The sequence below is a fragment of the Harpegnathos saltator genome, unplaced genomic scaffold, assembly GCF_003227715.2.
Source record: "Harpegnathos saltator strain DR-91 unplaced genomic scaffold, Hsal_v8.6 scaffold10, whole genome shotgun sequence".
NCBI classification, from domain to species: domain Eukaryota; kingdom Metazoa; phylum Arthropoda; class Insecta; order Hymenoptera; family Formicidae; genus Harpegnathos; species Harpegnathos saltator.
Window position 1 is genome coordinate 660,133 of NW_020229873.1, and position 27,393 is coordinate 687,525.

Sequence of the window (27,393 nt, forward strand, 5' to 3'; positions counted from 1 at the left end):
AGAGAGAGAGAGAGAGAGAGAGAGAGAGAGGAGAGGGAGAGAGAAAGACAATACGGTAGCTTTTAAGTACAATGGATGACAGGTGGCAATTGGATAGCTGGCGTTGACGATTTCGCTGGGGAATTGCACGGCATGAGGGATTCAGCAGCAGTCGAAAGCTGCGGCATTCGGAAGAGCTGGGAGTGCAAGCGAGAAAGAGAGTACCTCTGCGCAGAGCGGCTCAACGGGAGGACGGAGCAGAGCGGTAGGTGAAGGAAGGAAGAAAGGGTGTGAGAGAGAGAGAGGTCTGGTAGAAGAGAGTGACGAGAGGCGGAAGGAGGGCAAAATGGTTGGGTAGGAAAAGCGACGTGGCGCAGAGAGGGAACCGGGGGGTACGATGTTGTTTAGCGATGTTCCTTGCTGCGCCTGCGTCACGAGAGCAACCGCTGTCACTCATTGGCTCCCCACCCGCACTCGAGTGCACATTAAGTTGATTTAATTTCAATTCGGGCTCCTTCTTCCACACGCACACAACTATTCCTCCTCTCCGTAACCCTTCTACCTCCTCCTCCTCCCCCATCTCCTCTTCTCTCACTCGTTTCTCGCTCTCGCACCCACTCGACCATCCGCGCTCGGTGTGCGTGTCACCCTTTTGTACTTGTTGGGTTCCATGCAAAGGGCGTATATACAAGCGACGTGCGCTCGCGCGCGCCGTCGTCGTCATCACATGTGAGTGTGTGTGTGTGTGTGAGAGAGAGAGAGAGAGAGAGAGAGAGAGAGAGAGAGAGAGAGAGAGAGAGAGAGAGAGAGAGAGAGAGAGAGAGAGAGAGAGAGAGAGAGAGAGAGAGAGAGAGAGAGAGAGAGAGAGAGTACAATAACAAGTATGGCGAGAGTAACCTGCCAACTGCGTCGAAGAAAAGAGACGACATGACTTGGCGATAGCGGGAGAGGACAAAGGGAGGACGAGGGGGCGAGAAGGGAAGGGTGCAAGAGAGCGAGCGAAAGAGAATGAGGGGAGATGTCGGCGGTGCGAGGAAGTACAGGGTAGTTGCTGATACAGCGGCGACGGGGAGAGCAGGAGAGGCTCAATCCCGCCGTTTGCAGCGGCAGCAGAGAGAACGGCGCACGCTGCTCCACGCGCGCGCGCGCGAGCGCGCGCGTACCTTTTCACAAAACAACGTATCTGAACACTCTGAACCTCGCCGCTGAACTCGTGCCTCAACAGTTCGGCACGAATTCACACTGAGTTGATTATATCCTGTCGCTCGTTCGTTCGTTCGTTTGCTCGCTCGCTCGCTCGCTCGCACGCCCGCCCGTACGCTCGCGCGCGTCTCTCTCTCTCTCTCTCTCTCGCGCGCGCCGTGCCACCATATTGGCGGCTCGATATATCCACACGTATTAATATAAGTTGAGACTGGACCTGGCTAGTAGGACGAGGAATCGCAGACGCGGCCCGTTGTCTGCCGATCGTCGTTGCGCATCTCTTTCTCATCGTTCGAATATCGTTGCTCGTTTACATGAACAACGAATTGCTGCAGAGTGCAAAATTACCGTAAACAATCATACAACAGAGACCAGCACACACCAGCAGCACGGTAGTGATCATGTCGTAATACACCGTCAGCCATATTCTCGATCCTATGTAAAGAATCCCACGGTAGATCCGCGAGCGGCGGACCAGCGGGGAGGAGAGGAGGAGGAGGAGGAGGAGGAGGAGGAGGAGGAGGAGGAGGAGGAGGAGGAGGAGGAGGAGGAGGAGGCGAAGGGGAGGGAGGGTGGTGGACACTTGTACTCGCGCGCGTGGAACCGCCGCCGACGACGACGGCGACGACAACGAACGGAGGATCATCAGCCGCCTTCCGGCGCGATCACGTGGCTGAGTTGCCTCCGCGTTGATGTCGATCGTCGGAGCGCCAGCGTCCGGGACAGGATCGTCGCGCGGGACGTGTGCGTTACGTTTCACGACGAACGGAGGTAAAGGGAGGGCCGTTTCTCTCTTCTTCCCGCCCGTCACCGACGCCGCCAGGCGCGCCAAGTGGATTCGAGACTAGCGCGGCGTGTTTAATTGACTTTACCTACCGCTGCTGAACGCCGCGTTTACCGATTCGAAACGTTCCAACGGGAGACGAGCCGCCGCTGGTGCTTCTCACGCGTTTGGCCGCGCGGTACTTTCGCGCAGAGTCCGGCTCTCCTGCTTTCGTGTGCTCCGCTTTTTCGCGCGTGTTTCTCTCTCTCTCTCTCTCTCTCTCTCTGTCTCTTTCTTTCTCACATATACACACACTCCGTCCTCGCGACTGTCGGAAGAGCGCGCCCGCTGGAGTCGCGTTTCCGGTGCGCGGGACACCGGATCACGTTGAAACCGCGTTGAAAATCGGCGAGGGATAATGTGCGTGCTGGATCGGTCGCATGGTGATCATAATATTGTGTTATTATGCTGATTAAAGCTTGTTATTTGCTCGACCGAGGATAAGCCGATGTTAACAAGCTTTTGACAATCAGCATTGTTGATAACAATGCCTGTAAGTACGATGCATGCTCTCGAAGTAATATGTATACGGTGTAATAGCACGTGAGCGCGCGCACGCATGCACGCACGATAAAGGTGAATGAAGATAAGGTATACGTAGTGAGATAATTATTCTCCCTCGTATTTTTGGAAATGAGTCTGCGTGGGTTAAGCGTGTGCACGTGATTAGATATTTACAAATCCATTTACAAAGTTTCCAAAACTTAATGACACTGGGACGCCTTTGTGTTCGCAGATCGGAAATGAACAGTCCACTGGATCGCGATTTTGCAGAATTTAAATTTTCCACGCAAGATAAAATCTGTAAGTACTACGGCATTGTGGATTTGTTACAAAAATTTCCGTGCGCGTTTTCGTGTATTTATATAACAATCGTAACACAGACAACTAATATATGCTAATCTCTATCAAGTATAATAATTATATTTATGTGAATCAAACTAACGAATTTAACATTTTTGTCTGCTGCCACACATACATATACACATGATGTATTTACTTTATGTCTCAGAAAATTGTTGTATCCTAGAACATAATATGTATAATAGTTCTTTATTTTATTCTATAAAAATCTTCTATAAAATCTTGGGTAAATTTTGAAAAGAAGGTAATGATTCCAAACAATTTTTACTTTTTATTAAAAAGAGATAAAGCACAAAAGAGATATATAATAAATTGTAACCAACAGTCATCAGATACAGCTTATGATGAGCTCTGATTCGACTTTGTATACAGATGACGTTTTTACACAAAGTTATATCATTTCAGATGTTTCCACACAAAAGATCTATTATACTCACTGAAATAATATGACCTTATGTACAAAGACTTTTATGTCCCTCTGTGTACAATTGTTGACATGTTTTGGAGATCTATTCTTTAGTGTTACTCTTTCTGTACAAGTCGAAGGTAATGATGACAATTATTCAAAATATAAACATCATAACAACACTGTTTCTATATCAAGTTATTATCAAGTTATATCAAGCTATTATCAAGTTATATCTCAACATACATCAGTTTCTATATCAAGCTATATCTGAACATACATTTAATATCTTCAAAAAAATATAGTGAGAAGATACTCTCCATATCTTGTTGAAGTTTGTCAAACAATGTTGAACATTTTGTTTATAATATGCATACGAAAATTATAAACTTTGTATTGATAATGATAATGATAAAGATTATATTTGATCAAACAAATGTTCTCTAATTTTTTAATAAGCTTTCATATTGAAACTTGACTGAAATCTTTGTTATTATTTTCACAATTGAGAAAGAAGAAAATATGCCTTGATTTTGAGAGAAAAATATGAGAAGAAAAAAAAAGAATTGCGCTAATTTCCATCAAGATCGCTCCTTTCCAACGTGTCCATCAGTCTTTCTAACCATTATTATATATATATATATATATATATAAAAAAAAACTATTTTATACCATTATATTATCATCTTATCTATGTATAATCGAAAAAATTTATGTGAAGCGATGAAACAACAAACTTGTTACTGTCCCGCCACCGGCTACGCAAGTTGCGTCGTCTACAGGTTAGGAATTCATAAACACACGCGCGCGCGACAAAGTACACGTAATCACGTCTGCGATAATAATCTACCATATCGCACTTTGCATTCCATCTACTAACTCATGTTTTGCCTCTTTATGTGTACATCATTGACAGGTGGTTCTTATACGTCTCTGATAAATTAAATATAATTCAATGTAGTCCATTATACTTGTATATTCCACGTTATTTTCTTCGCAGCCGCAGAAGTATTATCTAATTTTTTTTGCGCGAGTATTTATATCTTTCTGGAGACCACTTTTTTGTCTCAATGTTAATTATTCTCAAGCTTAATCGTTATATCTGAATACATTTATTCTCCATTATCCTTGTTGGTATTCATCGGATCTTGAAATATCTAGAAGAAGAAAGAACATCGAGCGCTGCTCAATTGAGATTGAGTGAGGTTAGGGACAGATCCGTGTTAGGTTAGGTCAATCGATGTTGAAGGATTAGCTCTAGCCAGCAGCACTTTTTTGCGCTTTCACGAATCGCCGCACTGCACGCAGGAGACTCCGTCGCGAATATTCCGGTATGGTCGCTGGACCAATCGACTAGCTGAAAGACTCGCGCCGATACGCAAGCGGCCAATGGGACGCGCGTTTTAGCCGCGTGCGTATCGATTCGCGAGTCGTATTTTCAATTCTCAGCGAAAGCGCGAAGCGATTCTCGCGCGCACCGACCATCTTGTGCGATGGTCTTCAATTACGTTCACGTGTGCGAAATCTGACGGGACTCAAGCGATCTTCGTCGTGTCTTATATGTACGTCAATTGTGTGTACATACATATATACACATGCACACACAGCACACACACACGTATGTGTGTATACATAATATATAGCATACACATAATTTATATACTCTGTCTCGTTGCACCGTTGATGTAACGTGAGGTTGTTCCTTTTCTTTCCTGAGTGCGACGAATCGCGCGCGTTCGTGACCAATGACTCGTCTCCACACACGTACAGTAGTCGGCCGAGTCGAGTAACGTCGCCGCGAGAGCGAGCGGTTTGACAGCGACGAGGAAAAGCGCGGCAAATCGCTAGTGACTTACTGTACAACAGATCGTTTCGGCAGATCGTACGTACCGCCTGTGTACACAGAACGATCGGTTAGCGGTCAGTTACCTTCGTCAATACGTTATTTGCATGATCTTTGTCTCTCTTTCTCATCTCTTTCTCTCTCTCTCGTTCTTTCCCCAGTTCGTTTGCTCTCTCGCTCTCTCTTCCGCGCGTCCTCGTGTGTCCCTCTTTAGCGTCTCCCTCCCCTTCGCGTACAACCGATGTAACTTCTGCGCACCAAACAAACTTTACACGCTACACGTAACGTTGTGTGCGTGTGTAATGCAAGCGCGCGATACGACGGTGACAACATGTAATCCCGTCGGCATCGTTGATGGCACTCATGCCTTCTGTTTCAGACGACCGTGCGGGCACTCCCAGGTCGCCGGACGGTTTTAGCGGTCAACAACCGCTGTTGGACTGTGGTATTTGCGGCAGGCGATTCGCCTCCAAGAAATTACTGCGTGTTCACATTAATACTCATCTGAGGAAGCCGTGTATCGTCCTCAGGAGGGTGACAGGACCGAAGGTGGTGAAGAGGAGGCAGAGTGACACGTATTGGCTAGACCCGGAGAAGAAGGGTTCATTGAAGCTGACTCTGAAGAAGCAAAGTGTCAAGCTTACAATCAAGAAGAATTCAGAAGCCTTCACTGTAGTGAATCGCAACTTTTATCCAGATATCGGAAATTATCAAGAAGAAGAGGTGGCAGGTGCTAAGGAGAATGACCACAGAGATGATAGGGCAACAGAGGGCTCGCTTAATGAACCTTTTGAAAACGTGATGGTGGACCAACAAGTAGGTGTTTCTTTTAAAGGATATGAAGTGTTAGTGCAGCTTTTGTTGTATTTTCTGTAACTTGTTTTCTTTACAGGACGATTATGGGAACATTAAATTCAACGACGATCATAATCTTCTAGAAGAGAATGATAGGCCGTCCTTAGATGTTAATGAAGGTGATTCCGGTGTAGGGAGTGATATGGCAAATCCATCCGAAAAGGAAGATCAAAATGTTGATGATATACAGGGTGCTGATAACTACGACAATTCTGAGAAGAGACTTTCAGAATCTGAGGATCATGAAGAATCAGATGCTTTGGAAGCCACTTGTAGGGAAACTATTGAAAACTTGAAAAAACTTGGTGAACAGTCGAGGTAAGTTGGCTCATAATGTACATTCTGCGCTAATTCATAGGATTGACATTCATATGTTGTATTATCAACAAACTTTCAATATGAAAATGTTGACTCATTGAAGAATCAATATAACAGTAGAGCAAATTGATTTGGATATAGATCGCTTTGTTTGATATCCTAACAAAGTGTCAATTGTTCAATATGATTTATGTTTACACTACAAAAGTTAGCGTGATTCATGTTTATACTGTTTATTTGAAACATGCTGTTACTGCTTGAGAACGCGAAAAATATTCGAGCGATTTCAACATGATTCTACATGACAGGTATTTCCTTTGTAGTTCCAGGTCGACGAATCGACTGATTGACGATTCCTCCGTGGAGGAAGAGGATGATAGAAGTCACGAATCCAGTATGATACACAATCTGGAGGAGAATCCTTCCATCAGCATTATTCCAAAGTCTTCCACGTATACTAATCATGCGGCGGAACGTGCCGCGGTATGTGACAACGAGGACAAGGACAGGGAATCGACCGACTCGCAGGCTGGTTTCAACTGGAACCAACTGTCTGCCGACTTGTCGAGCAAAAGCAACGAGGATCCTAAAGACAGCGACGAGCAGCAACATGCGGAGAGTGGCGACACGAACATAGAAAACGCTGGCTCGCTGTTACAGAATTTCCTCATCGAACATCAGAGACGCAACCCGAACGAGGTATCGCTGTCGAACAGTTTACAACCTGTTGAGACGGAGTACGTATCTCTAGAGAAACTGGCAGAGACCGTCAACACGTGCCGCGTCTGCAACGAGAAGTTCAAGGACATCGCACATCTGGACGAGCACCGTGGCAAAGCCGGCCATTATCAGTGCAACATACCGGAATGCGCTAGTATGATCTTTAACTCGCCGATGGAGGTGTCGATACATCGGGCGCAAATGCACGGCACTCAGCTCTCACCGAGCGTGAGCCAGCTGTCGCCGCATCTGAACGCGAATTCGCCGCACATCAATCAGAACTCGCCGCATCTGAGCCAAGCCTCGCCGCAGCTCAACACCCACTCACCTCACCACACCGCGCCGCCGATGGAGCCGTCGCCGCCGACGACGACTACGAATTCGCAGCAGCAGCTCAGCAGAAATTCGCCGTTGACGTCTCCGCATCAAACCAATTCCCCGACGTATGGTGGTCCTGCTGCGGCGGCGGCGAGCCAACAAATGATACCGCCAGTGAACTTTGAGCAATTGCCGCCGCCTGTGCAGCAACTGGCCCAGCAAGTGCAACGTATGCCTCTTCCACAGACGGGGCAAATGCCCCCGAGTCTTCCTCCAGGCGCGAACACAATGATACCCGGTCCCAATTACTTCGTACAACCGCCGGGTCGCCCGCCGTTATACAGAGTACCTGGTCCTCAGGGTATGCATTATACGCCGCATATAGCGCACTTGTATCCCCAGTACGGGCCGTATCCGCAGATGGCCGGGCCACCGCAAATGCCTCCTCAATTGTCTCAGCAACTTCCACGAGGGCGATATCCGTCCGTCGTTCAAAACAGCAGGTAAGAACATGACATTTGTGTGTCACATAATATACAATTCAATCAGTAATCCTTTAATGTAGAGGGTAGTGCATGAAAACCACATGGACCCTGGTAACCTGAGTAACCTGAGTAACCCTGGTAGTCCTGCGGAAGATTAAGTAACCATTCTCAGTGAGAAATAGAGTCAGAGTTGACGCGAAGAAAGAAAAAGAGCCGTCCGTAAAGAAAAAGAGTTTGCGCTATAGGCAATCCACACGTCTAAAAAATTGTTGTTACCGAAACCTAAGGTAGAGAAAACAATTCTTATCGATATACAATAGACGGAACTCTCGACAATGACGAGGCAAATGAAATAACCTTAGTATTATTAAATCACGGAGAATTAAGACAGTTGGACAGAAACGTCTGGAAGGACATTGAGGGACAGACTAGAACCCACGAAGAACTGCAGTATTAGTTTTATATTATTAATCATTTAAATAAAATAATTATAATTTAATTATAATAATTATAATTAAATGATTACTAATTCAACGATTATAAATCTTGATGATCGAATATTGAGAATATTCATAAAACATGATGATGGGTATGAATTTAATCCTGATAATGAATATGACGAATTATTTTGATGATAATGAATTTTGAGATCACTGATGAAACTTGAATTTTGATGATAATCAAAATTTAATAATGATTGAATCAATGAATTCAATGACGACGAATTTGAATAATGATCGATGAAATTTATATGTTTCCCCTTATCTTTGAATGAAAAAAAGCAAACCTTGTCCGGAAACTCGAGGATAGCTCCTTCATCGACTTTACATCTTAGTACAACCTAGCTTTTCAACATCTGAATTCAACATTTCAGAGCACCGCGGATGCCGCAGCAAGGTCCAGTACCTCGGCAGCGTATGAAGAGACCTATGCAGCAAGCAATGCCGGTCCAACCGCAAAATAGCGGTCCTGCGGCAAAGCAGAGGCGTATGGATGTACTGTTGCCCGACAGAAACGAGGACGCGGACTGTCACGTCATAGCGCAACAAAAACGGAACGATGGTCTCCCTGTTATACAGAATGTACAGGGTGCTGCTCCCCAGCAAACCAGTAGAAACGACTCTACGATACACCTCACGGATTCGATTACTCTGAGTGTTCGACAACCGAGTAAGTTTCGATCACTTCGATATATTTCAGCTTTAATTGTCTAACGTATCGGGCAATCAAGAAGAGTTCGTACAGCATTTAATATTATTGCAAATTTATGCTGTTTACAAGTTAGTTACCAGTCCATTGACGTTGATACGGACTGATATGGTTTCTCCAGAGGATCTTATTTGATTATTGCTTTATGTAAAACGATATTTGAAAACATTTCAACTTGCTTGTCCGACACAACTTTTGATTACTTATATTTTTTTTTTTTTTTTTTTTTTTTTTTTCTGTTAAAGTACCTCTTCTCTTTGTGTGATTCAGTTCCTATTTTACATTCAATTATACTTTGCGTCTATTGGTATTCTCTGAGTCGTTTTTATGAGTGTCAAGGTTTTGTCGATGCTTGCAATAGCTCGAAATTTAGTTCCGACGATACTTTCATTCGCTCTTGATTTTTGCATTAGTGTTATTGTTCGTTTCCGATACGCGCATGTGTGTGTTCTGTTCAAGAGATCACTATTCGTAGAAGGGGTGCGTTATACAGAGATATAAAGAGCGTTGTGTTCTTTTACTAATCTGAAGGTTCCGCCCCAGCTCAAGTCCAGAACACGTCGAATCCTGGCGGAAAGAAATCCGACGCCAAGGCAGTGGCGAATGTCCTCGCGGCTCGAGGTATAACAGTTACTCCAGCTGCAAATAAAAATAAGACAAGCGAACAAAACAAGCAGCAGATACCTCCACAGCAGCAGCAGAGGCCACCACCTTCACAGCAGCCTTTAAATGTTACAGCCCTCAATCTGAATTCTGCTATTTCTATCATACCAACTAGTTCGCAAAGAAAGCAGCAGGATCAGGGTCAGTTTGCCGTGCCGCAAAACAAACAGAACAAATCATCGATGAACGAAGTGGAACGACCACCGAGACCACCGACTGTGGACCTCACGCAGGATACTCCACCGCAGATGCCAGTGGTTAGACGTGGCCGGCCACCCAGGTGAGAAATATCTTCGCCGCTCGCATTTTCTTTTGCATTTTCATTCAATTTTGTTGCATTCATCCGATTTGTGGAATATCGCGATTGTTTAGTCAGCCACTGAGTCCATTTTACGTGACACTTGCACTTTTCAGAGCATTATTGACATGTCAAGTGTGCGACAAGAACTTTCAGAATCAAGACATGCTGACTCAACATATGGCGAATCATCGAACAACTAGCAAACTTCTCCACAAGTGAGTTCTCATCGTCGCTCGTATTTCATTTTTAAAGATGAGGTACGTAAGGTTCGGTTTGCTATTTATCATCACGTTCTCCTCTTCAAGGTGTAACCTCTGTCCCGCTCAATATCCCACGGCTCAGGCCTTGGCGACGCATAAACAGGCGTACCACAAAGAGGTCGATACTGTGGCACAAAATGGAGGCGCCGAATTGGCTTTGCCGGTTGTGGACTTGAAATCGCCACATGTTTTGAATCGCTTAGCGAATCTGGGTATTCAAAGTTACATCCCGCTGTCGCAATTGAGCGCTCAGACCGGTGGTTACTTTGGCTTGCCGATCATCACTATAGACGGTGCGAGGAATTCAAGCACCTGCAATCTGGGTGCGCTTGGTGCTACCTCTATATTAAGTCTCGGTCCTCTCAAACATTTATCAAACAGGTAACTGTGGACGAATTTGTGTTCCACCTATTCCACGTGCAATCGTACTCCTCTTCATTATTGTCAGTCATTACTCCCGTTCGATTCGACCTACACGTTACTGTATTGCCACTGACCATGACACGAATTGTCCTAATCTTTGGAAGAAGACAACCGTGATATAGCGTAAGTAGTAGATTCGCATAAACGAAATTTCAAATGAACCTGAAAATTATATATAATAAAGAATTGGTTCCATAGAATTGTTCCTTCTTTCGTATTTTACGAAATAGAAAGTAGAAAGAATCGACGACGTTAGGTTTAAAGAAATGAAAGAAAGAAAAGAAAGTTGTTAATTTATTTGTAGATTTAGAGCAATACAGTATTTTTTTCGCGAATTTTTCTCGCACTACATACATTTACTCTGCATTTTCATAAAATGTAAGATCTGAGACATACAATCAATCTATGCAGTTCAAGTATGATATAGATATAAATATATATGTCATATATTACAAGAAAGAAAAAAAGTTTAAAATAATAGATTATTTTGTATCATGATCCATCGCAGTTGCCAGTATATATCTTTTTTAACAAAGATATAAAATAGGAACTTTTCTCCTAAACCATTTTCTCATGTTCCACGTTTACCCGTTTAACCGTTTAACAAGAGATCATTATGCGACTGAATTTTTCCGTTGCTTTCATAACAGTTTTACTTTAACGAGAGATACACAACAAAAGATATTTTAATTGTGTACTATTATCTAGCAATACATAGCTAAATTGAATTAAATTACTTTCAATATAATATAAACAGATACATCTTTCAATATGTATATAAAATCATACGTTATCTTTTTATGTATATAAAGTAACTTTTTTTAAGTTTTGTACGTAAAGTAAAAAAAAATCTTCGAATTGTCAATAATAAGTACTAGCAAATCAAACAAAGATTCAGCTGTTCAAGAGTGAGAGTCACATTAATTTCTGTCGAACGATACTTTTTACTGATACACGTGCAATGTATGATGGCTAATAAGTTACACTGATGTACCTAATCTAGCAGATTCGATCTGCTGGATACAAAATGTTACATGAAAAGATTATATTGATACGATGTAATCTCTAATATTGTCGTTACAAATACATATACACATACATACACATATATACATACATACACCCCATACGCACACGTCCATCCACAAAGTATGAAGATAATAAGGTTTCACAAACACAAACTGCGTTGGTGGTAAAGTCCAATGGAAAATCTCATGACTTTTCATGACTTTGAGAAGAGAAGGGAGGAAGCAAAAGTTTTTATTTTCTATTTGACGCAGTTACTGTGTTTCTATGTAAACTATGTATAAAGAAACAAAGAGGATGTGGTTGAAAGTATATACAGGGTATCCCACGTAATTAGACCGAGCTGTATGTTTGGAGCATGATTGGAGATAAAGAAGATAACATGAGAGAAAGTTAATTGATTTCATATATTTCATGTATATTTTTGTGTTGAATCGTTAGAATATAGTGATTAAATATATGAAGCAAATTAAACAATTGATAAATTGGACATTTTGTTCTTTGATATTATCTTATCTCCAATAATTTTCGAAGATACAACCCGGTTCGGTTGCTCCGTTGGAACACTCTGCATATTCGTTTATACTTAAAGCGATTTCTTTGTTTAAAAAAAAAGAAAACAGTACCAGATAGAATACAGATATTAATTAATAATATAATTCATACACACGATATCATATGCAATTTATTATTTATTATCATTCCTCTTGATACATTGTTACCTGTAAATAATTATCGCCAATCATTATATACGATGTATAAGATGTAAGTGATTTATTTTGATGGATTTTCGTAAGAACGGTCTATTATCGCGTGCGACTGATTACGAGAAATTAATGTTGTATATATTTGTATAATAATAAAGAGAATAACGTATATGACATTTCCGTCATAAATCAGACGTACAAGTTACAATTGGGCATTGTATCGTTCGCTTTCTTTTAGTGAAACGCTACGTGTGTTTGAAGGATTTTTATTCCGTTATAGTTCAACATCAAGCGAGTTATCCAGTTTCCGAAACGTCACTTTATCTCTTGTTTCGCATTTTAGTACCGGAGAGCATTTTAGTTTAGATGAGCTCTCAGCCGTAATTATTTAAATGAGAAAATATAGACATGTTACTCTCTTTTTTCATTCGAGTGTTTCATTGGTATTTCCCTGGCCCCTCTGGCGTGAATTAGACGCTTTACAGTCTTATTAATATTAATATGCCATTTTTTATGTTTTTTTGATAAAATTCAGTGTAATGTAATGTAATGTATATGTAATGTAACGTATAATTTATATGTGATTTTCTGAAAGTTTTTTAAGAGCGTAGGAAGACTAAACTTTGTATATTTCTGAAGTATTGTGTTTTGTCTATGTTTGGCTGTTGAGACTTGAGAAGAACAAAATTATTTCGTTTTCCATTGACGTGAATGTTAATAATGGAGAGAGGAAGTGTTTTTGCTTTTCTTTATCAACAAAATTTCGATAATGCCTGTTTAGTCGTTGGAGTTTAAGAGAAAACCAAATCATTCTGTTTAATTTAATTTTTCATAGTAAAATACTTAAGCAAAATTATGATATTAATATGACTAAAAACTAGAATCTATGTGTTATAAAATAATTTCAAAACTATCTCAGTATCATTCTTGTGGAAATTACAGCTTATTGAATTCAGTCTATTTTCATGGTAAAACAAAAGAATGTCTTACTGGTCGTTATATAATATTACGACCTCGATTTCTCGATATGGAAAGTGGCGGCTCATAGCGGAGATTCTAGAACTAATTCACAAAAATAACGGGTCTAATAATCACCCCTTACTTTAGACCCCTTATATTTTCGTCATAATAACGAGTTTAATAAACGTATTTCGTTAGGTTTATTTATATTTCTCTAGAGATAACGGGGGTGCGTAATTGCATTTCGCATTTCTTGAAATATAGGGAGTCTAGCTAATAGCAGAGAGAAACCTGAGAGCGGCCATCGAGTCGGTTACGCCAGGACGCTTTATCCAACGCGCTCCCTGAGAAAATGTGTGCACACTACGCCCGTCCTGACGATAACGATAAAACGTGCACGATTCTTGTTCTCTCTACTTCCTTAAGGAAGATAGTAAGGTAGGAAAGCATGCATAGACGATCAATCGCTCTCTTCCTTTCACCTGTATTCATAGCCAGGCCTTATATTTGAGACTTCCTTAAGTTTATCTTCAGATGGTCTGTAGCCAATAAAATAATCTGTGCAGCATCTAAAGATGGATATAAGAAGGCCTCAACAAATATAAGGCCCGACTATGAATACAGGTATTAATATTATTTTTGTAAATTAGTTCCAGAATCTCCGCTACGAGTCGCCACTTTCCTTAACAAGGAATTTAGATCGTGATGTGGCTTTTAGCAGGCTGATTTCAGTTGTATAGAGAATCTGCTAGCTGTCGCCATGCCAAGAAAATCCAGGTATGGTGCAAAACGCCTTACCTCAGCCGAGATATCATTGGCTGACACACGAGAGAAGTTTCTCTCGTGGCGGTAATCAAGATAGACCAAATTCTAATTCTTCTTCCAATCCGCACTTTTGCGCAGCTTGTTGCGCGTGTCGTGAAGCACGGTGCAAGGTTTCATCTCCAGGGTATCAGCATCTTTCGGATGCTTTTCTCCAGCAAATGAAGAGTCGGAAGTTTATTGATAAATTATCATGTCTAACTTTTGGAGCTATTAAACTTCGATACGCTAAAGAGCGAAAGCATGCCTTACACCAGGGCCCAGAGCCGAAATGGATGAAGATTTTGAAGCGAAGCTCATCTGCACAACTTACACGTTTAGAATTGTACCGCACTCCTCGACCAATTGTTATTGAGATATATAACAGATATGCATCAGCTAATAGTTTAGAGCCGGTTCCTAAGAACTATCGTCCGCATTATAAAGAGGAAAGATGACTACATCGTTTACGTCAGGTTAAGAAAGGAAGTCCTGATATAGTTACTTTCCTTATGCAGTGCATTGATGATGGAATAGACCTTGAGGACTAACTGAGGTCGTGATGAGAGTCAATCATGGATCTGACATACCAACACGATGTAGCGGCAATCCTAGTAATGCGGCTCACCGTTTGATGAGACATCTTTCCCCTCTGTCTTGAGAAAAATCTTCAAGCCTTTGCTTTTTAAAAATATTAAATTAATAATGTTCCTATCGTTCGTCGCTAAATTATATTTCATCAGATAAGAAATGGCGACCGTTGAACTTTCAATTTTATCTTTCGGTTAAAGTTTTATGTAGAAAAACAAATTGTATGGAAAATTTGACGACAAAATTATTGAAATATATTTATATATATTGAAATATATTTTAGAGAAAACATTTGTAGTTTTTTATTCAGTTGATAATTAGTGTCCTGATGCACATCGACCTGTTTCTCTTTTATAAATAGTTAAATTCAAAAGACACTTCAGTGCTTCAATCTTGAATAACTCAGTAAAAGAAGATTGTATCACAACTACGTGAATGAAAATTAAAAGAAATAGTTTGCACATTTATACGTTATAAACTACATTTATATACAGTTATACAATTTTTCATTCATCCGATACAGTTTGACAAATTTGATCAGATCTCGACGCTTTACGAATTCCGATTTTTATTCATGTAACATTGTAAAAGAACAGCTAACTATATATCACCAAATACAGCTGAAAACTAGAAACCTTGACCAGCAGACAGCTTCTTGAAACATCTTATTATCGTTAATGTGGCCGATGTTACGAATTTATTAAACTTCGTCTATTAATTGTATTTAGGTATAAAATAGGCTGTTATGTTGATTCCTATATTTATTATTGACCCTATACTTATACTATACTTATTATATTTATATCTATCATAATTACGTATGGTGATATAGATATACATAATATATATATTTTTATTAATATTTAAAATTACCAATATTTTAGTTTAACTAAAAAGAATAGTTTTGAATAGATTTGTTGTGTCATTTAAATACGTACATTGATCTAATTTGAGCCTCGAGAAAATAATCGATCCTTTAACAGGGAATAAGGTATCGGAGCATCGACTCGTCGGTCTAACGTCTGCTGTACCTGCTGCAGATTACTTTTCATTCCCGTGTTGGTTTCTAAACAATCAATGACTGCACTGGAATGAACGTAATTTTCAACGTTAATATACAGTTTACACGCGTGTGTACACTCGAGCCAATTATGTCTCCTTCCGTAATCATCGTGTGACCTCCTAACAAACAATGATCGTAAGTGTCAATGTGACTAACACTTTTCACTTTTGTTTATATCATTATCAAACATTCAGTAAGTGCATCTTTGCATTTAGTATTTACTTGATAATTATTACATCTGCGATCAATGTCGATATTCGCGATGCAATCTCAACGTTGGTGATTTTTTGTATCGCAGCACAGCGGGATGGGCTCTAGCACTCTTGCTTCAAAAGCAGAACAATACCTGTACAATATAAATCCTTTAGCTCAGAGAATTGGCCAAGATATAACTGCAACAAAAGAGGCTTACGAGGGCTTATGGAATACCTTAAGCACAGCAGAACGGAATCAAGCTATCAATGAGACTATAATTCAACCTGAGGTAGCATTAAAGTATACCCTGAAGAAAGTAGAACTGACCAAAGAGTTACCTGAATGGTATCCAAAACTACGTATACAGACTGGATTGAAATATGTCATTGACGAAACTGGTTCTGTGAGTATGCAATAACTAATTTTACTTTTTCCTTTATTCTTACTTGATTTTAATCAAAGAAATTTTCAGTCATTGAGAGATATTACTAATGTTTACAGCTACCTAAGCATTAATAAAAAACTTGATTTATTAACCACTAATTGCTTAACTTATCAAACTGATAACTCATATTTTATGGCAGACATTACGATGGCGAGATGAACATTCTGCTCCATTTTCATTCATGACACAATCACAAATGAACTTAAGTCTAATAGACTCCAACGAAGATTCCAAGTCCAAGTCAATGAGGACTCATTTTGGAGAGTCTCCACACTTCTCCAGTCCTATCAAAGCGCAGAGGAGTAATTCTTGTTCTCTGAGCGACAGTTACAGCTCTGCTCATCAAGTCAGCTGTTACCAGTCAGATTGTTATGCTAGCAGTCTGTTTGAGAATGACCAATGCAGTGACTTATTAACCAATGGAATGGATACTGAACCCTCTGATAGTATCTTTGCCAAGCTCATCAACAAGACTTCTCTGTTGAAGTTACAAAATAACATTGAAGATGACATGGAGAGTCTGGTGAGGGAAAGAGATTCTGATACAGACAAGAGTCAGTCGAACACTTTAGTGGTGATGTCGCGGACGAAGTCAAGCGACATAAACGAGTCAACTGCCTTGTTGGAAACACCAAGTTCCTACAGCAGCTTTCAGTCGACGCAATTGAATCAAGAAGATGAGGAGAGAAGTATACCAAAGACCGGATTTGAATTTCTCGATAATTGGTAAGCTTCTCCCATTGCGGAAACGACTTCTCTTCCAGAAGGAACTGCTAATCATGCATATATTCAAGGAATGTATCTGAATTTTTTTTATATTATACAAGAAATATATTTGAGTGCATGTGTGTGTGTATGTATGAAAGCTAGAGGCATTATATATAATTGATATGCGAACATATTCATAGGCGTGCGAAGAAGTGAAGTATTTTATATACACAACATGACTTTTGTAACGACTTTTTTTATATTTTTATTTTGTAATATTTTGTTTTTTATTGCGCTACCCGAAGTAAGACTGATAGGAACAATTCTCGCGTGTGTCTTCATGAATATATCTAATTCTATTTACATTCTCACAGAGGGAGTCAGAAGTACATGTTGCGCTTGGTATGTCGAACAACGTAGCCAGTTTAGACTCGTTACCCCTTCCTTCTTTTTATAGAAAGTGTAATATATATCGTATTTTTTTTATAATCCCAATGTATCTCTCCTTCGTAGAGTGTATGTGCGCTTATATATATATGTGTGTGTGTGTGTGTGTTTGTGTGTGTGTGTGTGTGTGTATATATATACGAACGAATAAACACCGTACTTTGTGTCGGAATAATTATAAACGATTCTGGTCACTATTTACAAGCGATAGAGTTTAGTGTTCAACTTCGACTTGTATAAAACAATCGTGTCTTTTAATTTTCACGTATCGTTTCGCCGCCATGAAAGTAAAACATCCGATCGCACTTTCTCTCAAGTGGTCCAGAATCCGGACAGCCAAACTGAGAGAAGAGATCGTCTTGGTGAATTTGGAAAATTCAAAGTTACCGACATCTGCCCATTGTACCTTCCGTGTTGGGTGGTTGCATGAACATGATGCTCTCGTCGCCGCTGCCGTTCTGAGCGACTTCGGAAGACCGGTAATAGTCAAAGACGTTCTCCTTTGCCTGTGAGAGCGAGCAGATCTCCCGCAGGTCCGTCGTCTCCATCACCCGGGGCTCTGATTTGCGCTCGAAGGGTGACACCAGTATCAGACGCCGCTTCGATGATGTCTGTACTGAAACTTCAAATACGAGAAAGTTTTATCCGCAAACTGGAAGAACGAAAACAGAACAAGAAAAACAGTAGGATACACGCTTGTCTTGTAACGTTACATTATGACACCGTTGTGTAACTCTTCAAATACGACGTTAAAATTGTCACTTGTTTAATTACTCGTGTCGATCTTATCTCCTGATGCACCCTTAGATATGTTTTTCGATTTCTTCGACGATCTGTCGGTCAACGTGGACAAGCTCCTCGAGATGACGGCGCTTTGGTGATTGCTGTCGCTGCCCTTTGGAATCGATGACCCTTGGAAGACATTCGGCAAGGACCTCCCCTTCGGTCTGAGCAGAGTGACTTGCGGGAAGCGAAAATCTGATGACAAACGAGGATGAACGAACGAAGAGATTCACCGTGAAGAATCACTTTGCGGAGAGGAAGATCACCTTGATCCAAAAGCGTTGGACGCAATTCGCGCAGATTGCGATACGAAATTATTTTAGACATTATTTTTTTAATTTTTTAGGGTGAATCGATCGACTTTGAAGATCGACCAAACGCTTACCTTTCTTCTCCCGATCTCTCCTCGAAGGACTACACTGTCCGTATCGGGAACATCTTCGACCGTCGAGACAATCCTGGTCCTCTTGAGACGCTGAACGCGAGTCGACCTGCTTTTCGTCCACCGTGTTGCCGTTTTTATACTGCTCCATTGCCTGACGTTCCAGTTCCTGCAATTTCACAGCGCGTGTGCTTATCGATTCTTGCCAATTCGCCTGGTGGTTTCGTTAAATAATATTGTATACGTATAACAATTATTATTCTGATAAAAATAGTATTCTGTACGTATAGATATAAAATAACATCTCGATTCGTTTTACTTGGTATTTCAGCGCCAACGATTCCTCCGAGTTCCTATACTGTTCCATCGCCTGCTGCTCGAGCTCGTCGTACCTGAAAATCATCAAAATGTTAGGATCCAAATTAGAGAATGACCGACGATATTCATCATCATCGACGTCTTTCCTGAGCTTTTCGCGCGCACTTTCTCTCGAAGATGTTCTCCAGGACCATTCCGTGTTGGCCACTCGTGGTATTCGCCAAGACATCCCTGTAGAGCGGTCGCTTCGTTCTCCTGTCCCTCTCTTCGGCGTCCACGAGCCTGCATCGCGATGCCTCCTTCTCGAAGATCCCGTCCTTCGATTTCATGCCTTCGAAATACAGCCTGTGCTGCGGCGACGAGTCGGTGGTAGTCGCCCAGCTGGTGCCAGCTCTGCTGTGTTCGTATTTTCCCTCGAAGCTGCGTAATTCGGACACCAACGCATTCACGGTCACGACGTCCTTCGTCCTCCTCGCGCAGTCTCTGTCGAGCCACTGCGCCGTGTTCTGGCCTGATCTCAGGTCTCTCTGCGTGGATTCCAGCAGAAGAGGAGGTTGCTGAGCGCTCCCCTTCATGTGACCACGTCGCGTTTTCGAGCTGCTCTTCGTCAGTAGGATGAGGTTGTTGAAGTCGACCCCGTGGCTCTTCCGCTTCGACGTCGGCTCTTGGTAAAGCTCACTCGGTCGTTGGTACACCGGTATCGCCGTCGGACTCGAATAATGCTGGGCGTAAGGTAGAAATCTTTCGTACATCTGCAAGTCACGACACATTTTGTAAAGTATGAATCTCAGAGGAGTCGAGAGGATCATCTATGATCTGTCCGAAGCGATTTTCATTGAGGAAGAAATACCTGGAAGGGACGATGGGCGATCGCGACATCGCGGATCGGTTGCAGCGACGTGCAGATTGGCGGCGATGATGTGGAGGACGCTACCTGCAGCTGCATCGGCGGTACGATCCTCTGGATCCATTCCTGAGGCATCCGGAAGACGTTTGTCTCCGCCGTTGGCAACATGGACACCCTCGCATTCTGTGAAACCATAAGAGGTTCGTTAGAAGTTTTCAATGAATATTAAACGTTGGTTGACATTAATATTTATTATTATATCATTTGTCATTAATAATAATAATAGTAATAACAATAACAATAATACATCATTATGTTTACCGCGAAGTCACGAACGTTAAATTTACGAACGTTTATCTCTAAAATAAATGCAAAATTTAAGATTCTAAAAGCGAAACTGAAAATACGTTAAACGAATGACAAAATAAAATGAGTCGTTATAATTAAATTGAAAATGAGAGTGAAGAAGTGAATAAAGTAGAGTGTAGTGAATAAAGTAGAGAATAAAGAGAGTGATAAAGTAAAAATTCAGATCCAAATTCTAACGAAAAGAATGAAGATTGAAGTTAAACTGACTTTTTATGACCTGAAATGACAAAAATTAAGGTGAAAATGAACAAAATAAGATTGAAAGGAGAAACTGAGAAATGAATCCTAATCGGGTCGCACAGCCAATGCCTGAAAAACCATTCATTTTCGCAGCTCACCGGAAATACGGCCGCGTTCTCCTGCTGCGACCGGTTGTGGGGGAACAGCTCGCTCTGATAATTCCTGTCGTTCACCGACGGGAAGTAGCGCATCTGGCAAGATGCCTTGCTGCATTCCTGATCGCTGTTCGGATGCGTAATCGGCGGCGGCGGGCTCGATTTTGGGAAAAACTCCGGCACTTCGGCGCTCAACAATGCCGCCGGCGGTTGCAACGGTCGTCTTTGGTATTCGGTCTTCAAGATCAGAGGCTGGTACTGCAAGGTGCAGTAGAATTGCTGATGGTGGTTAGCGGTGGTGGCGGTGTACGGCACGCTCGGCGCTGCTCGGGCGACCCCCGATTGCTGAGCCTGTTGCTGGCATTGCTGGCGCCGCTGGAGCCTCTCAGGATTCCAGATGTCGCGGACCGCATCGCTCTCGATGCGCGACCGCAACTGCATCTCTGCAGCGGTCTCGACGGTGTAGCGGCGGTGGGCGAAGGTCCTGGTGGATCTCTCGCGCGTTTCTGCGACAGAGAGACAAGCGCGGCGAGAGGTAGAAAAATAGGAACGGCAGGAGATTCTCCTGCGTGAAGCGGAGGAGTCTTTAAACGCGGAGGAGCAACCTCGGAAGGTTCGTCGCGTGTTTGTTTTCATTGCAGCTTTCATCTCAGATAGCACAAAACTGTGCTGAGCTGAATGTATGAGTCCTGTCCTGAATGTATTCATCTCTGCATGATTCCGGGACATCTTGTGCTATCTGAGATGTTCCCGGAGAACTCCACTACATCCTCATCTTATTCCCGTTGCTTTTACGTTTGTATTATTTATTTTACTTATTGTTAGTTTCGCTTCTCGTGATTTATATATTAAAATCGCCGACACGCGCGATGACAGAATTCTACCGCCTTCGTCGTGTTTCCGAGCCGGGAGCGACTCGTCCTGTGAGCCGGCTCTCCCGCTCTCCTTCGGGCTCTCGACCTTCTGACGTCGTTTCTTCGAATTCTCGCTCCAGTCGACCGACGACTGGAGGCCCAAGCGAGTAGGCTTCTCGTCCTCCCTCCTCGCGGAGTCGCACTTCAGTGCCGGTGGTGCTGAACTTTGCAAATTAAACGTACATATTATCAATGAAGGAGGGCGAAGGGGCAGTTCGGCTAATTTTGCAAGCGTTTACAGAAAGACACGCGTTCTTAAAGATATGTCGGCCGATACTTCAGCGATTCGAGAACGGGATGCGCGATTTGATTTTCTCTGTTAGTCTCCGGTGTAAGACGGAGTCATAGAGGAGAACCTGCCGATATCGATCCGACATTCCTCTGGATTGTCAATACCGGACGGACGCTCGAGCGTGCGCTCTGCCCGGCGTATTTTTTCTTCTCCCTTTCTCGCAGATGACTTCGGAAATATAAAAAAGCGACACGAAAGTGCCGAGGCGGACTAACGGTTCCCGATGCGCTCGCGTGCAGGTCGGCGAGATTAACCGGGCGAAGTGTTCTTGAACTTCAGGGAGCATCCATGGTTCCGTAGCCTCCTCTGGACGGAAGTGCCGTAGCCCGCCCGACGATTTACCGTCGTCCGGCCTGTACATTCTCTCGCGCCGCTCGTCGTACTCGTAATTACCGTACTTCGCCAAACGCGATTCAGAGATGACATCTCGGACGAGTCTCGGACGGTAATCACCATTTTCCTCGTACTTCGCGGTTACTTCGCAACTCTGACGTTAATAATAAGTTATCGTTACCGTCGGAATGAATCGGTCTCTCTCTCTCTCTCTCTCTCTCTCTCTCTCTCTTTCTCTCTCTCCCCCTCTTTTTTTACCCCTTCCGAAAACAAAAAAAGAAATCCGCCGCCTCTGTACGTATATACGGTACACGGTACACGCGGGGCTGCGTGTATATATGTATATTTTTTTCTCTCTCTGTCTTTTTCTCTCCCTCTGTCGTGTGTAATAATTTAATAACACTCTCGCGTTGTACGCATCTTCCGCAAACGAGACGCATACATCCGCGCCGGTACGTTTTCGTTTGTCTTCAACGCGACGTTCTCTTACAGGATTCGGCAATATAAATATTTGGAATAATAATGAGATAACAATACTTGAAACAATAATAATAATAATAATAATAATAATAATAATAATAATAATAATTGGTCTCCTCGCAAAAGATATCGATGACGGGATGACGGCGTTCGGAGATAATGCGGCTTGAACATCTATCTCGAAGATGAGATAAACAAATTATCTATTTCGGAAATTATCTATTTCGAAGATCTATTATTATCTACTTCGAAGATGAAATAAACAAATTATCGATGTTCCCACATGCACCTGGGGACGAAGAAAGCTGATGAGAGGCGACGCAAGATGTCAACTGTGAAACTCGCTTGCAGAGGATTCCGCTTGATAGCCATTTCCTATTTCGTTCAGAAATCGAAAGAGTTTGACAATTTGCATTTTACGTCGGCTCTTACTGGCTTCATCCGCCTCCAGTGAACTCGAAGAGATGCTTGAAGGCACAATATCTCACCTTGATCCAGAGGGAGCGATTCAGCTTGCGAAAGGGATCCTCGCGGTCGTAGGACCAGGCCTCGTCGGCGAGCAGGCTAATGTTTGCGTAGGCGCTGTTCAGGAAGTCGTCGTCGTATGACGGAAGTGGAGATATCATTATCTGCACATTATAACCGATCGATCGCGGAGTCCGGATCCGGGCCGACAGACCAAGGAGCAAGGGCCGATGAACTTTCGCGCTACACGTGACGCCCCATCCTGTCGCGCCTCCAGCAAGAATTCGGTCTCGAGTCGCGAGGCAGTTAATTAGGTAAGCGAGATAATTGGCGATTGATTGATTCGACGTGAGATCGGTCCTGATCGTCTTGACAAAACTATCGGAGCGGGATGCAAGAAATGAAGATCGCAGAAGAGATCCCATCGTCGGCGCGACTTATCGATACGCAACTGACGGCGAATATATCTCCAGGCGAAACTCTGGAGGGAGAGTCTTCTTGCGATTGACTAGCGCGAATGATATCCTTGCTCCACATAATCCTTCGAATAAATAGTTAGTTTTTCGAATAAACAGTTAGTTTTTCACTGGAATTCACCTGAATCAATTTACATTGATTTATGAAGTCATCGAAAAAAATGAAAAATAATCTCGAAAATAAATAAATCAATTTACATAAATCAATCAAAATCATAAATCATAAATTGATAATATATTAATATAATATTATATGAATAATATATCATAAATTAATATATTATCGTAAATTATTAATCATAAATTAATCGTAAATCAATTCACTTAAATCAATTTACATTGATTCGTGAAGTTATCGGAAAAGCGAAAAATAATCTCGAAAATATGTTACGCGCGGAACATCGTAATATATAACGGGGGGGCACCGTTATATTACGTATAACGAGCAATCATCTTCGAAGATAACTCGATACGTCGGAAAATCCTTTCCTGCGTCCCATGTCCGCGATGCGAGGACTCACGACGAGAGCGCGTGTACGCGTCTGAGTTTCCTCGGGCCAGGACGTGGACAAGGATGCGTGAAGGAGGGTCAGTAAAGCGAAGCAGCAGCTTTTACAAATCTGTCGTCTATTACGAGTACGATCGACGTGATGATAGAGTGGCACGCACACAGGCACACACGCACACGCATTCGCACTTTTGTACAGTTCACGCGTTCACACTATTTACAGGAATGAGACGGGCCGAGAGGCGAGTCTCGTAATTTACAACAAGGTAATATAAAAAGGGCGCTTCGCCGTCGCGAAGCGCGCGCTGGAGGAGTGTAAAGGATCAGTCTGGCGGTCTCTGTCGCGCGAATCTCGCGGCGAGTTCTCTCTCTCTCTCTCTCTCTCTCTCTCGAGGAAACCGCCGCAGAACGCGTCTCCTTATCTTTCCCTGCTTTTTTTTTCTATTTCTTTCATTGCCTCTAACGATGTGCGAACGAATCGAGGGCGAAGATTCACAACACCCGATCGAGACAATCCCGCTGAACGGCTGAACCGACAATAACGTTAAATCATTGTTGCAATTTCATATACAACATTTCGCGTCGATCGTTCTTTCATCAGGACGTTATTCATCACACATTCGCTCATTGCGTTTGTAATTATACGTTGAGTACATCAACGTACTCTAATTTTCCAGTGAACGATGTAACTGTGTATATGACAGCATATCTATGATATATTGCACTTATATCGTCGACTGGAGAATCATAACATCTCGACGTAACGTCGCTGCTGCTGCTTGCTGCCGTTCAAGCCGGGCGCCGCGTCCGCGATTCATTCGCCGACCGTTGAATCGATGATTAACGCGACGTGTGCGACTGCATCCAGCGTGTATCTGGCACGGGTTTTTTTTTTTTTCCTTAGGATATATACAGAAGTTACTATTTAATAGTTAATCTCGGGTTGCCTCGATACTCAGTCGCACGTCTGCCCCGTCCCGCTGCAACTACGATGGCATTCGATGGCGATTGGCGTGTGCACCACTTCGCACGAATCGCGTTGTACAATTATTGATTTGGAAATTTTCGCATGTACGATCGTCGAACGTGATTACCCGCGGTTGTGAGCACCAACACTGATGTTACGTCGACGTCCTACACGACAATGTAGACGCAACCCGTACAGCACGCAAAGTTGAAGAAACAAGTTGCAACAATGTTGCAATATTGCAGCAATATTGCTGCAACTTCTGTGCTGTATAGGAACATAACATGCGCGTTGTGTGTTACAGTTACAGTTAGGTCGTCGATCGACCGGAAAATTACATTGATGTGGCGTTGTTGTTACTTGGTGCTTACTGGGTTAACGCTTCAGATTCTTCCCTCTTTGTCTCTCTTTCTCTCTCTCTCTCTCTCTCTCTCTCTCTCTCTCTTTCTTTTCTCATCGTTCGATCGATCGTAACCATCGAAGACGGACGTGTCGCGTACTCCGACGACCAGGAGTCGCGTTTTTGATTTTCTGACACGCGTTAGTCGATATTTACAAATTCGCACAGGATAAAAAATACGTAGTACAACAGGATGTCCCCAGAGTGTTTGTGTCGAACGAGTTCATTCGCTTCGGGGTTGGGGACGGAGAATTCCCCTCTTTACACTTTTTATGGCAAGATGATCACACGTTCGATATGCGGCCGGCGCCTCGTTGCGGTTTCTGCAGTCGCAACCGACTTCTTCTTCCCAGCGTCTCCTCCTCAAGTATCCTCGAGCCGGATATCGGACGTCGCGACTAACTGCTCGCTATTAATACTATCGGCCAGCGACAATCGCAAAGTTCGAGCTAGAAACATATTCGCCAGTCGACTGAGAAGATTACACCGCTGATTCGATACATTGCTAGATTCGCGGGACTCTTCGGCAAAAGTAAGCTTCCTTTCGCCGACGAGACCGCGCGCGATCATCACTATAAACTAAACATCAGTCCACTAAATCGTCCCGGCGAACAGCCGTTCGTTTTCGTCCTTCTTTCAAACGTACTCTTCGGACGGCTTGGGGATGTTCGCCGGCAATCGCAGCGTGCTGGGCACTCGACTGGCGCTGTCCGGGAGCTCGGCAATGTCGACGAAGACACCGACGAGGCTCTCGAAGTTGGGCCCCCAGTTGAGTACATAGTCCCAGCTGAGGTAGTCCTCGGTGAGGGCTGGCGAGCCGTTGCTGGCGTGCCTGCTGCTGTAGAGCGCGCCCATGTGGGTCGATAGGTCGTCGTCCGAGGCGACGAGGGTGCTGAGGGAGCCGCGGAACGAGCTGTCGAAGCCGTCATAATTGACGTTCGGCGGCAATGGCGGCTTCGTCGACTGCGCGGACTCGTTGTTACGCTGGCCCACTTCCTCGTCGTCCTGCTTGGCGAAGAGGTTGTCGGACCGTTTGTCGCCCACCAACGAGCCGTTGTCGTACTCGATCTCCGAGCAGGTGAAGCTGTCATTGCCGCTCTCGTCGGTGGTAGACGAGTTGCGCCGCTCGAGCCTCTCCACCGGCGGCGTGTGACGTCGATGGTGATGAAGAGGCCCATGAGCGGGCGGTCCTCTCGCTTCACTGGACGAGCTCACCGCGTCCAACGTGGAGACCAGACTGGATGTCCTCGGTCGAGAGTTTAGTCGCTCGATCTCCTCCGCGGTGAGACCCATCGGTCCCGACGACACGTTGTTCACAGAGTTCTCGTTGTTCGACTGCGGTGCCTTCCTGCTGGCGGTCGAACCCGACAGTTGGCTCATGATGGGCGAGTTCAGGCTTCTCTCGCTGTTGGAATTCAGCGCGTCTTTGCCGACACCGCCCGACGACGACGTGGTGGCCAACAGAGCGCTCTGCAGCGGCTTGCCGCTGATGTCGTGGAGCGTGAGGATTCGCGGTTGTTGCGCCGAGAGCTCGCTGCTGGGCGACAGTCTCGCCAAAGGGGTGCTCTGCAGCAGTTTGGGTGCTGGCCCGGGTGGTTGGTTCACGTTGGGAGGTGGCATCGTTCGCGGTGGGAAGGGACCGGTGTGCCGGTGTTGTTGTCCTGTGTGCTTGTGATGATTACCGTAGTTACCTGCGTGAATGATGTTCTTTGTTGAGTCTTTCACATCATGGATGACGGTATTCACAGCCTGATCTTAAAACTGCTCTTTCATATTTCGTGTATATTTCTTCTTATATTTAAATTCATCTCAAAAAACATTAGTCAATAAAATGGCTCATGTTTTGTGGCAATTAGCCAGTAAATTTGATCAAGTAGACAACAATTTACTCTCAATCGAAGGAAACGATTT

The 27,393-nt window shown here is 43.3% G+C and overlaps 5 protein-coding genes across 11 annotated transcripts in view; 2 read left to right on the plus strand and 3 right to left on the minus strand.

Annotated features, from left to right (window-relative positions):
- The first annotated feature begins 12 nt into the window (after positions 1–12).
- LOC105190241 (uncharacterized) lies at positions 13–11,439 on the plus strand. 6 transcript variants are annotated; one of them, XM_011152895.3, is made up of 10 exons: positions 1,744–2,498; positions 2,742–2,809; positions 5,498–5,934; positions 6,011–6,291; positions 6,615–7,832; positions 8,689–8,984; positions 9,555–9,644; positions 9,762–9,966; positions 10,101–10,202; positions 10,293–11,439. In XM_011152895.3, the coding sequence occupies exons 2-10, from the start codon at positions 2,749–2,751 to the stop codon at positions 10,630–10,632; spliced, it is 3,030 nt and encodes a 1,009-aa protein (XP_011151197.1). In that variant the 5' UTR covers positions 1,744–2,498; positions 2,742–2,748; the 3' UTR covers positions 10,633–11,439. The 6 variants fall into 6 exon arrangements, with proteins under 6 accessions (XP_025152597.1, XP_011151197.1, XP_025152605.1 ...); XM_025296820.1 differs by having other exon boundaries at positions 9,567–9,644; XM_025296812.1 differs by lacking the exon at positions 1,744–2,498 and adding an exon at positions 13–244 and having other exon boundaries at positions 9,555–9,966.
- A 4,270-nt stretch (positions 11,440–15,709) lies between these two features.
- On the plus strand, positions 15,710–18,355 carry LOC105190239 (uncharacterized protein C1orf198 homolog). Of its 2 annotated transcripts, XM_025296827.1 has the most exons (4): positions 15,710–15,953; positions 16,117–16,416; positions 16,598–17,184; positions 17,931–18,355. In XM_025296827.1, exons 1-4 carry the CDS (start codon positions 15,948–15,950, stop codon positions 17,956–17,958), a joined length of 921 nt encoding a protein of 306 aa, XP_025152612.1. In that variant the 5' UTR covers positions 15,710–15,947; the 3' UTR covers positions 17,959–18,355. The 2 variants fall into 2 exon arrangements, with proteins under 2 accessions (XP_025152612.1, XP_019700237.1); XM_019844678.2 differs by lacking the exon at positions 17,931–18,355 and having other exon boundaries at positions 15,711–15,953; positions 16,598–17,702.
- LOC105190265 (uncharacterized) lies at positions 17,997–22,393 on the minus strand. Its single transcript, XM_025296842.1, has 9 exons — positions 22,069–22,393; positions 21,532–21,743; positions 20,651–21,153; positions 19,947–20,126; positions 19,262–19,848; positions 19,098–19,170; positions 18,782–18,947; positions 18,388–18,591; positions 17,997–18,235 (listed from the first exon to the last, which is right to left on the minus strand). The coding sequence occupies exons 1-9, from the start codon at positions 22,212–22,214 to the stop codon at positions 17,997–17,999; spliced, it is 2,310 nt and encodes a 769-aa protein (XP_025152627.1). The 5' UTR covers positions 22,215–22,393.
- Positions 22,394–23,043: 650 nt separating this feature from the next.
- On the minus strand, positions 23,044–23,655 carry LOC112588134 (uncharacterized). Its single transcript, XM_025296836.1, has one exon. The coding sequence runs from the start codon at positions 23,554–23,556 to the stop codon at positions 23,104–23,106; it is 453 nt and encodes a 150-aa protein (XP_025152621.1). The 5' UTR covers positions 23,557–23,655; the 3' UTR covers positions 23,044–23,103.
- Positions 23,656–24,003: 348 nt separating this feature from the next.
- The window catches only part of ft (cadherin-related tumor suppressor fat), an 85,947-nt gene continuing 82,557 nt past the window's right edge, over positions 24,004–27,393 (minus strand). The window contains 1 exon segment of the mRNA XM_025296850.1: positions 24,004–27,173. Within this exon segment, the coding sequence (XP_025152635.1) occupies positions 26,119–27,173 (1,055 nt within the window). The 3' untranslated portion in view covers positions 24,004–26,118.

Coding starts and splice junctions, on each gene's coding strand:
- LOC105190241 (XM_025296812.1), top strand. CDS start 2,749: ATGAACAGTCCACTGGATCGCGATTTTGCAGAATTTAAATTTTCCACG. Junction 2,810..5,497: donor TTCCACGCAAGATAAAATCT/GTAAGTACTACG, acceptor CTTCTGTTTCAG/ACGACCGTGCGGGCACTCCC. Junction 5,935..6,010: donor ACGTGATGGTGGACCAACAA/GTAGGTGTTTCT, acceptor TTTTCTTTACAG/GACGATTATGGGAACATTAA.
- LOC105190239 (XM_025296827.1), top strand. Junction 16,417..16,597: donor TCATTGACGAAACTGGTTCT/GTGAGTATGCAA, acceptor ATTTTATGGCAG/ACATTACGATGGCGAGATGA. Junction 17,185..17,930: donor TTTGAATTTCTCGATAATTG/GTAAGCTTCTCC, acceptor CTTTCTCTCAAG/TGGTCCAGAATCCGGACAGC.
- LOC105190265 (XM_025296842.1), bottom strand. CDS start 22,214: ATGTACAGGCCGGACGACGGTAAATCGTCGGGCGGGCTACGGCACTTC. Junction 21,744..22,068: donor ACGCGAGCGCATCGGGAACC/GTTAGTCCGCCT, acceptor ATTGATAATATG/TACGTTTAATTTGCAAAGTT. Junction 18,592..18,781: donor GAGAGATCGGGAGAAGAAAG/GTAAGCGTTTGG, acceptor GTTTGTCATCAG/ATTTTCGCTTCCCGCAAGTC.
- LOC112588134 (XM_025296836.1), bottom strand. CDS start 23,556: ATGGGATCTCTTCTGCGATCTTCATTTCTTGCATCCCGCTCCGATAGT.